This window comes from Hesperophylax consimilis, chromosome 27 (genome assembly GCF_061612785.1).
Source record: "Hesperophylax consimilis isolate HC1 chromosome 27, BYU_Hcon_1.0, whole genome shotgun sequence".
NCBI lineage: Eukaryota > Metazoa > Arthropoda > Insecta > Trichoptera > Limnephilidae > Hesperophylax > Hesperophylax consimilis.
In genome coordinates, this window is record NC_142862.1 from 17,216,446 (window position 1) to 17,229,880 (window position 13,435).

At 35.4% G+C, this 13,435-nt stretch overlaps 1 protein-coding gene across 2 annotated transcripts in view; it reads right to left on the bottom strand.

The window, feature by feature from the left end:
* The window catches only part of didum (dilute class unconventional myosin), a 93,613-nt gene that overhangs the window by 22,679 nt on the left and 57,499 nt on the right, over positions 1 to 13,435 (bottom strand). The window contains exons 23-27 of one of the 2 annotated variants that reach the window (XM_089647898.1): positions 12,114 to 12,218; positions 11,356 to 11,608; positions 10,101 to 10,180; positions 8,246 to 8,275; positions 4,275 to 4,384 (exon numbers count right to left, since the gene is read on the bottom strand). In XM_089647898.1, coding sequence (XP_089504024.1) covers positions 4,275 to 4,384; positions 8,246 to 8,275; positions 10,101 to 10,180; positions 11,356 to 11,608; positions 12,114 to 12,218 — 578 coding nt within the window. The remainder of the gene's footprint in view (positions 1 to 4,274; positions 4,385 to 8,245; positions 8,276 to 10,100; positions 10,181 to 11,355; positions 11,609 to 12,113; positions 12,219 to 13,435) is intronic. The other variant, XM_089647897.1, reaches the window with a different exon arrangement.

Below are 13,435 nucleotides of genomic sequence, written 5' to 3' on the forward strand. Positions count from 1 at the left end.
CTAAGGTATTGCATTTACATGTAATAGTGTCGTAACAATGGTGTATTCTAATGTTAATAATTTCTTGTGGTTGACCCGCTTGAGTTGAACTGAAGCAGATGAATTTCGTTTTATCCGAGTTTAGAGTGAGGAGATTACTATCTAGCCACTGTTTAACTTTGTTTATGCCAAATTCAGCTTTAATGCAAGACTCATTCCAGGTTTTGCCTTCGAATAAAAGTACTGTATTGTCAGCAAATGTAATAATGTGGTCTGCAAATGAAGTATTACATAAGTCATTTATATAAACATTAAACAATATGGGACCTAGTGTACTTCCTTGCGGTACGCCATATTTAATATTGGCTGGATCACTTAGAGTACCGTTAATATCCACTCTTTGGCTCCTGTTTTCTAGGTAACTAACAAACCACTTGAAAATTTGACCCTGTATCCCAATTCGCTGTAGTTTATTCAGCAGAATTTTGTGCGAGATAGTGTCGAACGCTTTAGCTAGATCTAAAAAAAGTGCAATGCATTTACTACCTTTATCTAGATTATTAGAGATGATTTTTGTCAAATTAGCGATGGCGTTTTCAGTGCTTAAACCTTTGCGAAAGTCGAATTGTCTACTAGAAAGGATGTTGTTATTTTCGAGATAAAGGATGAGACGGTTCTTTACAATTTTCTCCATAATTTTAGAGACAGAGTTGAGCAAGGAAACAGGCCGGTAATTATGTATCAGTGATTTGTCCCCACTTTTATGCAGTAAAATGACGATTGACTGTTTTAAATGGTTAGGGAATTTCCCTGAATTAAAGCTTAGATTCGCAATGAACGCAATCGGTATGGCTATGTATACTTTAATGATTTTTAGAAGATTTGATGAAATCTTATCGGGACCACATGCTTTTGATGACTTAAGGTCGTCAATTATCTTCATGACTTCGTTAGTTGAAGTTGTGATTGAGTCTATTTTGTGACCGATCCTAGGGATAGTTAAATTGGCGAGAGCGGTTTCTGATTTCTTACACTTATCGAGAATTTTTTTCGCAAGTGTGTCACCCACAGATGAAAAGTAACTGTTTGCAAAGTTTGCCATATCTTTGGGGACTTCAGAGTTTGATGTGTTAATGTATAGCGATTTTATTTCAGAAGATTTATTGATTTTGGATTTGGTTATGTTGCGAAAGGTATCCCAAAAACGTTTTGGATTGCAGTTGTTTTCGTAAATGAGTTTTTTATAATAATTTTCTTTCGCCGATGTAATTAATTTCTTACACAAATTCCTATATTTTTTATAATAACATTGTAATACCAAATTCTCAGGATATGTTTTTGCCTTTTCATGAAGATGATTTCTTCTGTGAATCGATTTAACTAGCCCCAGGGTGATCCATGGTGTGAATTTAATTTGTTTATTAGATACGGTTGTATTACTTGTGTGTTTTGATATATACTCGTGTAGTTTGATAATAAATTCTTTCATTGCTAAGTCAGTATCTGATTTATCTAGAACATTTAGCCAGTTTTCTGCGCTCAAGTCCTCAATTAACTTGTTGAAATTAGTTTTAGCAACGTATTTAATTTTCGAAGAAGTGGGAGGCTTGTTTTTAAGACAAAGAGATGTTGTATAGTGGTCTGAAATAGTTGAGTGTATAACAAAAGTGTCAATAAAGTTAATATTTTTTACATTGATGTGATCAAGACAGGATTTACTCGAGCCCTGTTCACGAGTAAAGCTGTTAATAGTCTGTGTGAAACCATTTTCCGCGAGTAGACATAGATAATCGATTGATTGACGGTGGTAGTCAGGGATAGTGTTAATGTTTAAATCTCCCATTATAATTTGCTGTTCAAATGTTTTCGCATTGTTTAAAATTGCTTGCAATGAAGAAAGGAAGGGGTCAATATTGATGAAGGAAGGAGATCTGGGTAATTCCCAAGGGTAATTTAGGTATAACAAAGTCGCCCCACTCCCAAGGGTAATTTAGGTATAACAAAGTCGCCCCACTCCCAAGGGTAATTTAGGTATAACAAAGTCGCCCCACTCCCAAGGGTAATTTAGGTATAACAAAGTCGCCCCACTCCCAAGGGTAATTTAGGTATAACAAAGTCGCCCCACTCCCAAGGGTAATTTAGGTATAACAAAGTCGCCCCACTCCCAAGGGTAATTTAGGTATAACAAAGTCGCCCCATTCCCAAGGGTAATTTAGGTATAACAAAGTCGCCCCATTCCCAAGGGTAATTTAGGTATAACAAAGTCGCCCCACTCCCAAGGGTAATTTAGGTATAACAAAGTCGCCCCACTCCCAAGGGTAATTTAGGTATAACAAAGTCGCCCCACTCCCAAGGGTAATTTAGGTATAACAAAGTCGCCCCACTCCCAAGGGTAATTTAGGTATAACAAAGTCGCCCCACTCCCAAGGGTAATTTAGGTATAACAAAGTCGCCCCACTCCCAAGGGTAATTTAGGTATAACAAAGTCGCCCCACTCCCAAGGGTAATTTAGGTATAACAAAGTCGCCCCATTCCCAAGGGTAATTTAGGTATAACAAAGTCGCCCCACTCCCAAGGGTAATTTAGGTATAACAAAGTCGCCCCACTCCCAAGGGTAATTTAGGTATAACAAAGTCGCCCCATTCCCAAGGGTAATTTAGGTATAACAAAGTCGCCCCACTCCCAAGGGTAATTTAGGTATAACAAAGTCGCCCCATTCCCAAGGGTAATTTAGGTATAACAAAGTCGCCCCACTCCCAAGGGTAATTTAGGTATAACAAAGTCGCCCCATTCCCAAGGGTAATTTAGGTATAACAAAGTCGCCCCACTCCCAAGGGTAATTTAGGTATAACAAAGTCGCCCCACTCCCATAGGTATTTTTGGTATAACAAAGTCGCCCCACTCCCAAGGGTAATTTAGGTATAACAAAGTCGCCCCACTCCCATAGGTATTTTTGGTATAACAAAGTCGCCCCACTCCCAAGGGTAATTTAGGTATAACAAAGTCGCCCCACTCCCATAGGTATTTTTGGCATAAACAAGTTGCCCTACTCCCAAAGGTAATTTTGACTTCTCAAACACTTATTTTTTTTTTGCATATATTTTGATAGTTTGTGAAATAAATATGGTATAAAATTTTCCCACACAAATCATTTTATAAAAAAGTTGTTTAGTTTCTAACTTGAAGATTGATAAAATCATCCCATTTTACAGTACAGTTCAAGTGCGCGAATAGATCAGCAATCTAAGGGTTCGAGGGTAAAATTTATTCTTTGGTTGTATTCAGTGAATAGGGCTGAAGAGAAAGGAAAACGTTTCCCTTCAACTTCTTCAGAATACCGATTCATATAAATAGACATGCGTTGACACAACTATATGCATCTCCCTTTAGCATATGTTCCCTCATTCCCCCACCCAATATGTTGTCCATTATCTGTCTATCTCGATACTCCACACTGTTGATTCACTCTCCACACTGTCGATCTCCTGATCTGACAGTGTGTAGTTCATACCTGAGTGACCTAGCATCAATTGTACCGGTCAGTCTATTAGGGTAACTTGTACAGTGATCAACCCAGTGATCCATCAGTGCCATAATATCGATTCTCAACAAAAAAGTGCAGTGTAAAAATAAGGTAAGTTAGATTCCTTCCCAAATTCACTGTTCACAGTGCTATTTTTACATTATTTTTTTTTAAAAAGACAAACATTCCCGGGTTAAGAATAACCTGACAATATTTAAAAATCTCCTACTTCCACCACAGTTAGCGGAAAGTGTTGCTTGTGTTGTGGTGGAGGACTTAGCCAGCCGAGAAATTGAACACACTACGCCTGGGTGGGACCCAAACGCGATGTCAACTCGGCCACCGACCGGTCGGTGTAGACATACTTAATAAAAGACATACTTCTACAAAATGACCCTTTTTACTTAAATGTAATTTTCATGGACAGTATTGAAATGCATTCAAAATGTCTAAAACATAGCTCTACACACTGCAGTGCACCTCAAAGTAATCATAATTTCACTGGACTGCAAATGTAGGCAGCCGCACAATACGGGTTAAAGACTTTCAGTTTAGCGAAGCGCAGCATGGCCAGTAGGTATCTCAAAAACAAAAAGACCTCACTTCCATGTGCACGAGTCTAGCACTAAGTTGAAACATGACAGTTATTCTCTCGGTAGAAGCATTCAAAAGAGACAGGTAGATTTATATTTGGTACACGTCGTTTTGACGAACGTTAGCTATCTAGGGTTAATCAAATTTGGGAGAGGAAAGGAACAAAGTGGGTACTTACTTGGTGATCCGTTTCTGTGCCTCGAACGCTTGCACCAACTCTCCATCTTCATTGATAACATCCACGTCCGACCCATAGTTGGAGGTGGCGAGTGATTTCAAGTTCACAGTCTGCAAAATACACACGGGGTTAGAAACAGACCAAATTCGAAATTTCATTTTATTTGGACCGATAGTCAGATAAAATTGGAAACGTAGTTAGGTGGAAAATAAGTTTCCTTTATTGCCTATTGTGTTAATAGAACAACATTCAGTCAACATAATAGTCATCATTTAGCGAAGCAATTATTTTTAATCTTTAATTCTCCTCACAGTAATCTTTATGGATTACTTGTCAAACTTGTCGCACTTGTCACCGGAAGGAACTTTTTAAGATCAAGATCTGATCCAATTTAAACTTTCTTGGAATACTTTATTGTATCGATCAAACGATAACAAAAATAAAGCAGACTCTACATTCTCAAAATCGTAATTATAAAGCAGAAATCTTTTAGTTTTTCCGAGTCACTAAAAACTCTCAATGGAGAGCTCTACCATCACGAAACTTGCACAAAAATTTTCTGTCTAGATTTTGCAGTTCAACGCAAGTATTTTTAGCTCGCCATATCATTTCCAACGTGAGCTATGAAGCTTTGAAAATTTCAAATAAATAAATAATTTCAAATAAATCAACACGTAAAAAACACAGATTTTCTTCCATAATATATTTATTTTTATTAATAGATGTATCAAAAAATATACAATTTTTTTTTGTTCGGCTGAGGATTGGACCTTCCTCTCCACGGACTGGAGTCACCAACGCTAACACCTAATCCAAATTCTAATTATAGTGTACCGACATTTATTTTGTACATTAACTGCAGTAAATTTTTATTTATCAAATACAATGTCATGCAATTTCAGAAAACTGCGTGTATGCACGCGTGTGTGCGCATGAGTGCCACCAAAAGTAGATAGAATGCATTTTCATCGACATTGAGTCGATCTGCTGAGTTTCAGCTCGATCGGATGTCGGGAAGTGGGTTAATTTTCACTTCTAAGATTCCGCTTCATTCATTCCTTCAATCAATCGAGAAAAACCGAATTTCAAATAGATATAATTAAAAAAAATAAGACAAGATAAATAAAATATTTTGGGAAAAAAAAAAAAAAAAAACTATTTGTTTGTTTCATATTTTTCAATCCAAATCTCAGGCGAAACCGGGTAGTAAAGCGTAAGTATTTTTAATAAATCTTTCTTCCATTCATCCTACTGGTTACAGTGTTGACATAAGACCAATTTAAAAACTACTTACATCTTCATTTTTGGTATTATTACCACTGGAGTAGTAAGTCCTCCACCTACCTAACATTTTAACATTTCACACACACTAGTACACTACCGTATTATTATTGTTATTACACACCAATATATGTACAGCCACTATAAAACGCACACTACATATTGCAAAAACTAACTATACAACATTTAAAATAAATAAAGTGATGAAAAATTACAATAAATGTGAATATTTTCTAATTTTAACCCTTTCCCGACCCAAGACCCAAATTTAAAGTAACGAGGCCGTCTCCTACAACGAAATTGCATGATATTATTACAAATGTATAATATTAATTAGAGCATGGTGAGGATAGCACTTTTAGAATTTTTGGAAAATACCAAATAGTACCGAAGAATTATAATTATTACTTCCAAAAATTTGATATTTGCGGCTGGCCAAAAAGCGTGTGACGTCGTGGGACATGCACGGCAGTGATTTCACGGCACATTACTGCATATATTACGGCAATCACTTTTTAATCATTCAACATTTTTGGAGATATCGAACAAATAATTTTACTCTCCTTAATAAATCTTTAAATAAGTTGTAGACTTGCAAAACGCGCTCTGGAAATTTCTGCAGGTTCTGATACATTCACAAAAAGTGCTCAAAGTAAATTGAAAATAATTTTATTTTTGGAATAACTTAACGAGTAAAACCTCAAATTGTAATATTGATGATAATATTAGCTCAGTGGTGTAGCAGACCTCCGGCAAGGCTAAGGTCCTGGATTCGATTCTTAGATGCGACCGTATCTTTTTCTGATTTTTCCGTTTGAGTGTCGCTAATATTGTCTTCGATGATTAAATAAATAATAAAGATATTTCGCTTAATATCAAAAGAATTATGTAATATTCTATACCATAAAAGGTATACAGGGTGTCCGGGGGTAAAGTGAGCTAACTTCGGGAGGTGATTCTACATGATGATAGAAGTAAAAAAGATAAACAACTTTTTTTCCCATATTAAAATTTTTTTCCATAGAAGAATATTTATTTTCCCGTACAAAAAAATCAACTTTTTAACCTAAAAACTACCTTAAAATGATTCCGAAAAAAGTTACTTTTTTTTCTACTTCTAAAATCATGTAGAATCACCTCCGAAGTTAGTGCACTTTACCCCCGGATACCCTGTACTATTTTTATATTCAAAGTGTTTGTTCCAAACTGACATCATCAGATTGCCGAAAAATTCCCAAAGCGGATTTTGCAAGTCGACGACCCAAATATGGTGCTTTTACGGTAAAATGTTAAGATTATAACACCTAAAAAGTTGAAATTAGCAATTGATTGAAATGTTAATGTTATTTTGAACATAACAGATTGTAAGTTATTGGGTATGAAAGAGTTAAGCTTTATCTGCAGGGAATTTAAAAGATAAGATATTTAAAAATAATAATAGTCAGATTAAATCGATTATAGATAAACAGATTAAAATTAACAAAAGAGAATAAGATTAAAAAAATTAATATGAAAAATAACAATTGAATGAGAAGAAAACATGAATATGGCGAAATAATTTCATTAAACCAATATTTATTGTCATGGATTAAGGTGAACGGTTGCGCGACCTTTTTCATATAAAACTAAAATTTGGTTTTGCATTTATTTGGATTTCAAATTATAAAAGATGTGCAATTAAAGAAATCGATTTTAGAAGCAAGTTTAGCAATTATTTGTGATTATGGTAATTACAAAAAAATAATCAAAGATTTTGGAGAAAAATAGCATTTTATCCGTTAGTTACAGCGAATGAAGATGCTGAATGAAAATCACATTAAATAAGTCGGATGAACATAGCAAAGAAGATATAGTATAAACATAGCGTGGGAGATGTTGGATGAACATAGCACTATATCTGGTGACTATGGGGAATGAAGATATTGAATGAAAACAACATTGATTTGTTGGATAAACGTAGCATAGAACATGTAATATGTACATATTATTAAAAAAGAAATGTTTCTTTTGGATACTGGGAAAGGAAATGTTGGATGAATATACCACTATATCTGATGACTATGGGGAATAAAGATATTGAATGAAAATAACATTGATTTGTTGGATAAACATAGAATAGAAGATGTCATATGTACATATTTTTAGCAAAGCATTGTTTCTATTGGATACTGGGAATGGAAATGTTTGATGAATATTGCACTATATCTGATGAATGGGGAATGAAGACATTGAATGAAAACAACATTGATTTGCTGGATAAACATAGCATAGAAGCTGTTATATTATTATTATCAAAGCATTGTTTCTATTGGATACTGGGAATGGAAATGTAGGATGAACATAGCTTGGAAGATGAAGAATAAACAATGAATTTGTTGGATGAACATAGCACAGGAGTTTTGTATGAACATAACATTGATAGAGGGAGTGAAGATGTTGAATTAAAACAACATTAAATTTGTTGGACGAACATAGCATAGGAGATATTGTATGAACATATTATTTCTATTGAATGCGGGGAATAAAAACTAAATTGAATTTGTTATATGAACATAGAATAGGTACCAGATGTGAGTTATTACACACAACAACAAACTACAGAAGAATTTGTAGGATAGAAGTTGGATGGAAGTATGAATATTTAATGTTGTACATTTGACTAGAGCAAGCAGTCAATATAGAGTACTTACAACATCTTTGAGTGCTTGGAACCAAGGTTTCTGTCAGCGTAGGACATAATAATTTATTATCATCGGTTAGGTATTCATAAAATAATGCAAATGATTGATAGATTTGAAGAGACCAAAGATATCAGAAAACAGAAGCAAGCTATCCAGGGCGTTACTTGAATATAATTTAGTAACAAATAATGCATTTACAAAATGAAATAAGCGCAAGAAGCTCAGATATAATATTAATGGCCGCTTTTGCCAGTCAAACTGTGAGATAAAATACAGCAACACATAATTTCAGAGTTAAATAATTGTATTTTAATAAAGTTAGGAAATCCTTTTTACATAAATAATTATTAACTTCTACTAAATTTAATGTTGACCTGTCAGTGACATAGTTTTCTGCAGTAAAAAATCGTAACTTTATAACAATTTTTATTTATTTACGAAAGTGTAATTAAAAAGTTGGGTTGACTTGGATTTTATGTACGTTCATGAACAATTTGATGTCTTATTAGATAGGCATGAATGGTGAAATGATTAATCCTGAGTAGGTTTACGCTAAGGCCAAATTCTTACAAACTTAGCCTTTGCTCACATGTGATTAGTGCAAGCAACCATAAGTGTAAGTGGGCCTAAGCAGCTTGTGCTATGAATATAAGATAGGGTTAGGTTCGCGCTTAAAAAAAAAACAATCATAAGTTAGGAATAACCTAAAAATGTTCAAATGATTTCTACTTTAACTTTTGAAAGATATCAAATGTAGCTTGTGCTATAGTAGCGCAAATTAGCTTCCAGGGAATTGAATTTAACCTTTGAAATGCTGGCCTTTTTTTAAAGCAATGTTTCCTATTGATCATAAACATCATTTTGATCATAGCGAGGGCTGTATCTACAAAAACATAAAAATAATTTTAGGTCTTAAAGTCAAAAAATATTAACTACGAAAAAACATGCCGATATTAATTATTGGTAAGTATATCTTTTCGTCGATAACATTGTTTTATTTTAAACCCTCGAATCATTGGTATGTTTTTTTGTATATGATGTCTCAGTAATATTACAAGATTAGTAAAATTACAGCACTACATATATCTGATGAAAGGGGAATGAAGATATTGAATGAAAACAACATTGATTTGTTGGATAAACATAGCATAGAAGATGTCATATGTACATGTTATTATCAAAGCATTGTTTCTATTGGATACTGGGAATGGAAATGTTGGATGAACATAGCTTATATTGGAATGTTTTTTGTATATGATGCCGCAGTAATATTGCAAGATTAGTAAAATTATAATTTTACTAGAAATAATATAAGCTTATTCAAACTTGAAATTCACAATTTTGCTGGTTCATTTTGACACAATTATAATTTTACTAGGTTGCGTTACAAAAGATCGTAAGATGCAATGATTTGTTGCAATTTCACTGGTATTTCGTTTCAATATTTAGTAAAATTGTAATTTTATTGATTTAGGTTAGGTTAGTTAGATATATCATGGCGTCTTACAATCTCTCTGATGCATTCTAGTAAAATTGTTATCGTGCTAAAATTTACCGGGAAGATTGTGAATTTCAATGTTGAAATACAATAAAACAAAAAAATATTATATTTCTAGTAAAATTATAATTATACTAATATTGCAATATTACTGGGACACATATAATTTATTCGATTTTAGGGCCAAGAATTATTTGTATATATTTAGTCGATAACGTTGTTTGTCTTTAAGCTCACTTTATGTGATATTTGCGTGCGGAGATAGCCGCCGATGTATGCGAAAGTCGAGTAGATAAGGTTAATTCTGCAAGTATGGAATGATTCCTTTTCGCAACGGATGTTGATTGTACAAGTATTGTCACTGACCTGATTGGCGAGGACGCTCCTGAGTTGAATACATTCCTCCCTTCTTCTTTCCAACTCTTCCTGGAGTGCGGAGAATTGTTCTGAAAAACAAAATGGCCTCTTAGTAACCAGAATTATAAAGGGGTTTTCCAATAAGAGGTGTTATTTTGATATTCAATCGTAAAAAATCAATGGATTCGTTGTTGTGTGGCACATAGTCCTGTCGCCGTCTTGTTGAAAGTAAACTTGTCCAGATCAATACCATCCAATTTCGGCCATGAAAAATCATTAATCATCTCTCGATAGCGCAATCCATTCACCGTAACTGTTGCTTCAGCCTCATTTTCGAAAAAGTAAGGTTCAATGACTCCGCCGGACCATAAACTGCACCAAAAATTCACACGTTGAGGATAGAGAGGCATTTTAACAATAAGTCTTGGGTTTTCCGAGCCCCAGATGCGACAATTTTGCTTGTTGACGAAGCCACCGAGGTGGAAATGGGCCTCATCACTCAAGATGATTTGCATTTGATTCACTCAAGTGAATTTTAATAATTTCAATGCATTTTTGAAGAGTGTATCGTTCCATTTTTATTAATGGCGTAGTTTCTACTTGTCAAATGTCAAAAAATGACAGCTTCAAAAGTAACATCTACCGAAATAGCAGGCTATCCAAAATAACACCTCTTATTGGAAAACCCTGTATAATAAATGTACATAACGTGCATAATATTACATTATTTCAATTTTTGCTGAGCACCTCCTTAGATTCATGGTCTGGAGCCCAAAATGCCTGAAAAAAAAATTGACAAATAATCTTTGGAGAAAAGACGTCAGGTAGGAATGGTGTCCTTATTCTACCAGTATTTCAATAGAAGATGTTCTAAGAAACTAGCGTCATTGATTCCTTCGGCACTAGCGCTAAGTCGGCAAACACGCCAAACCCGTGCCATCATTTGTACATGGTTGACATAGTCACTTGAGAATGGAATGTTTCTACGACTCTTGTGTTTAACATCTCGGCTGTGGGATGACTTGACAGCCTCTGTGTTTCCTCCCTCCTACAACATGGGTCTCTTCAAGACCCAGGTTCACTCCTTTCTTTTCCTCAAAAAGACCCTCCACATGGCATCCCCAAAGATGACGTAGGCCCTGGGAGAAATTATTTCCTCCTACGTGGAATAAACGTACTTAAATTAAATGTTAAAATAGGATTCTGTCCTCAAGTGACAAAAGAACATTTAAATTACCGTCCACCAATCTTTAATTGAACTTACCTGCAAGTTCCCTTGAGCTGACATCTCCGTCTCGCGCTACGCTATTCCGCAGTCGCGTGAGGTCTGCCAAAAGCCGCGTGTTCTCGATCTCCAGCTCGGTGATGCGGTGCTGGTCCTCTGCAGTGCCTGGGACGGTGCTGGCCTTGAGCGCCCCTGCACCTTCTAGGCCAGCGATGCGCGCGCGTAGCTTATCGCGCTCCTCCGTCACGCGTTGGGTGCGCGCCTGCAGGCGAAGGACTAGGCCTGCGTCCTCCTGGGAAATGTTCAGCATAAAATTTTTTTGAAATTAACTTTTAATTATATCGATATCACAGATACAATTAATCCGAGCTAGTGAAAAAATAAATATATGATATTATATATATTGATATAAATAATTTATAATGTACAGAATTAACCAACACACTTAGAGTTAATTTATTATCTTTGTCTAGTGAACTAGCTGACGTGTACCCGGCGTTGCTCTGCTTTTCTCTACTTTCTATAAATATAATATGCATGTATTATATACATAAACTCTATCAAAATCCATTACGTAGTTTAGAAGAACTAAGCGCACAAATAGACAGACGAGGATAGCAATTCTACTACCAATATCTTAATATATATTTATACAGGAACCAAGAAAAATAATAATGAGAGATAATTTTATGAGTTTGATGTGTAATGACACCATCAAGACATTTTCACGTTAATGTCCGCATCCAGTGTTGATAAAAATCATAAATTATAATAAATGTTAATTTTAGTTCTCCAACCTTGGATGGTACATGGATCTCCTGTGCTTTGGACCACTCGATGTTGTCCAGCGTCGATCGGGTCGCTCCAGACTGTACAGAGCGCACAGAACCATAGCCGTTATCCTGTGGGCAAACATAAAACATACGTATTATGCATTACTTCAAAATTATATATTTTAAGACCAAGACTCGCATAAATATTACAAGTAAACCAATTGGAACTAACTAGTGTTGAGTACCTTATACATGATGCACTACAAATGTTACATACAAAAACGTAAAATGTCCCGCCAACTCACAAAATATATTTGTCCCAACTCATTTTCTTTGTATTACTATAAAGGGTTTCCTATTAATACAAATATTTTGTACTATTATAAGTGTTTCGAGATTTATTTATTTAGAATTACATGGTGAGGTGTTTGTTTGTGTATTACACATTTTTGTATTTATATTTCAAAATGTATTAATTTAGTATTTAATACATTTTGGTTGTACAGGATTTTAGCACTTTTTGGCTCACTCTTCAGACCTCATTTCAGTATTTGAGTACCTTGTACAAACTCAGTCTGAAGTTGTGTCCTAACCAACACTAGTCAATTAGCTGGGGTTACGATGCAAACACCCTTCGAATGGCTACGATTGCTTTGGTTTACTCAGTAGCTGAATAATGTGCTCCAGAGTTGGTTAGACATGCACACACACACACAGGAGTTTGACGTGCAACTATAGAGAAACACTTCCCTCCAGTCCACTACAGTATTGCACTGCTCCCTGTCATCTCGAATATTGCACTATGGGACGAGAAATAGCAAACTTCAGAAATAGAATACAAAAAGCATTGAATAGCAACATTCCACTTCCAAGATGACCTTGCAAAGCCTTCTGGCCAGCCACCTTACTTCCAGGAGACCCTTTTGGACTGACACTCCGTTGAAGAGTCGTGGTGAACTCAGTGGCAGATTTCGGATGAGAAAAACAATCAATTTCTTATGAACCCAACTATTAAACGGCCAGGGTTATCTCTCGATCGAAAGACTCGGACCTCACTAAACCGCATCCGGTGCAGTCATAGCTGTTGTGCATATATGATGCATAAACGAGGTCTAAAGGACTTGTATGAATGTGGATATATTCATGGTAGAAGAATATCCCCTTCTTCAAATCTCCTATGGCACATCTTAGCTGCTGAACCCAGTGACTCCCGATGCCGTCCACTGGCTGAATAATCTCAGCATCCCACATTGACCTCCACCAACTATCCCCAACGATACAAAGAGAATATTAAAAAATTCGGAATGATGGAAAAGACCTTTTGGTGTCCCATCTATCTGCGTCTA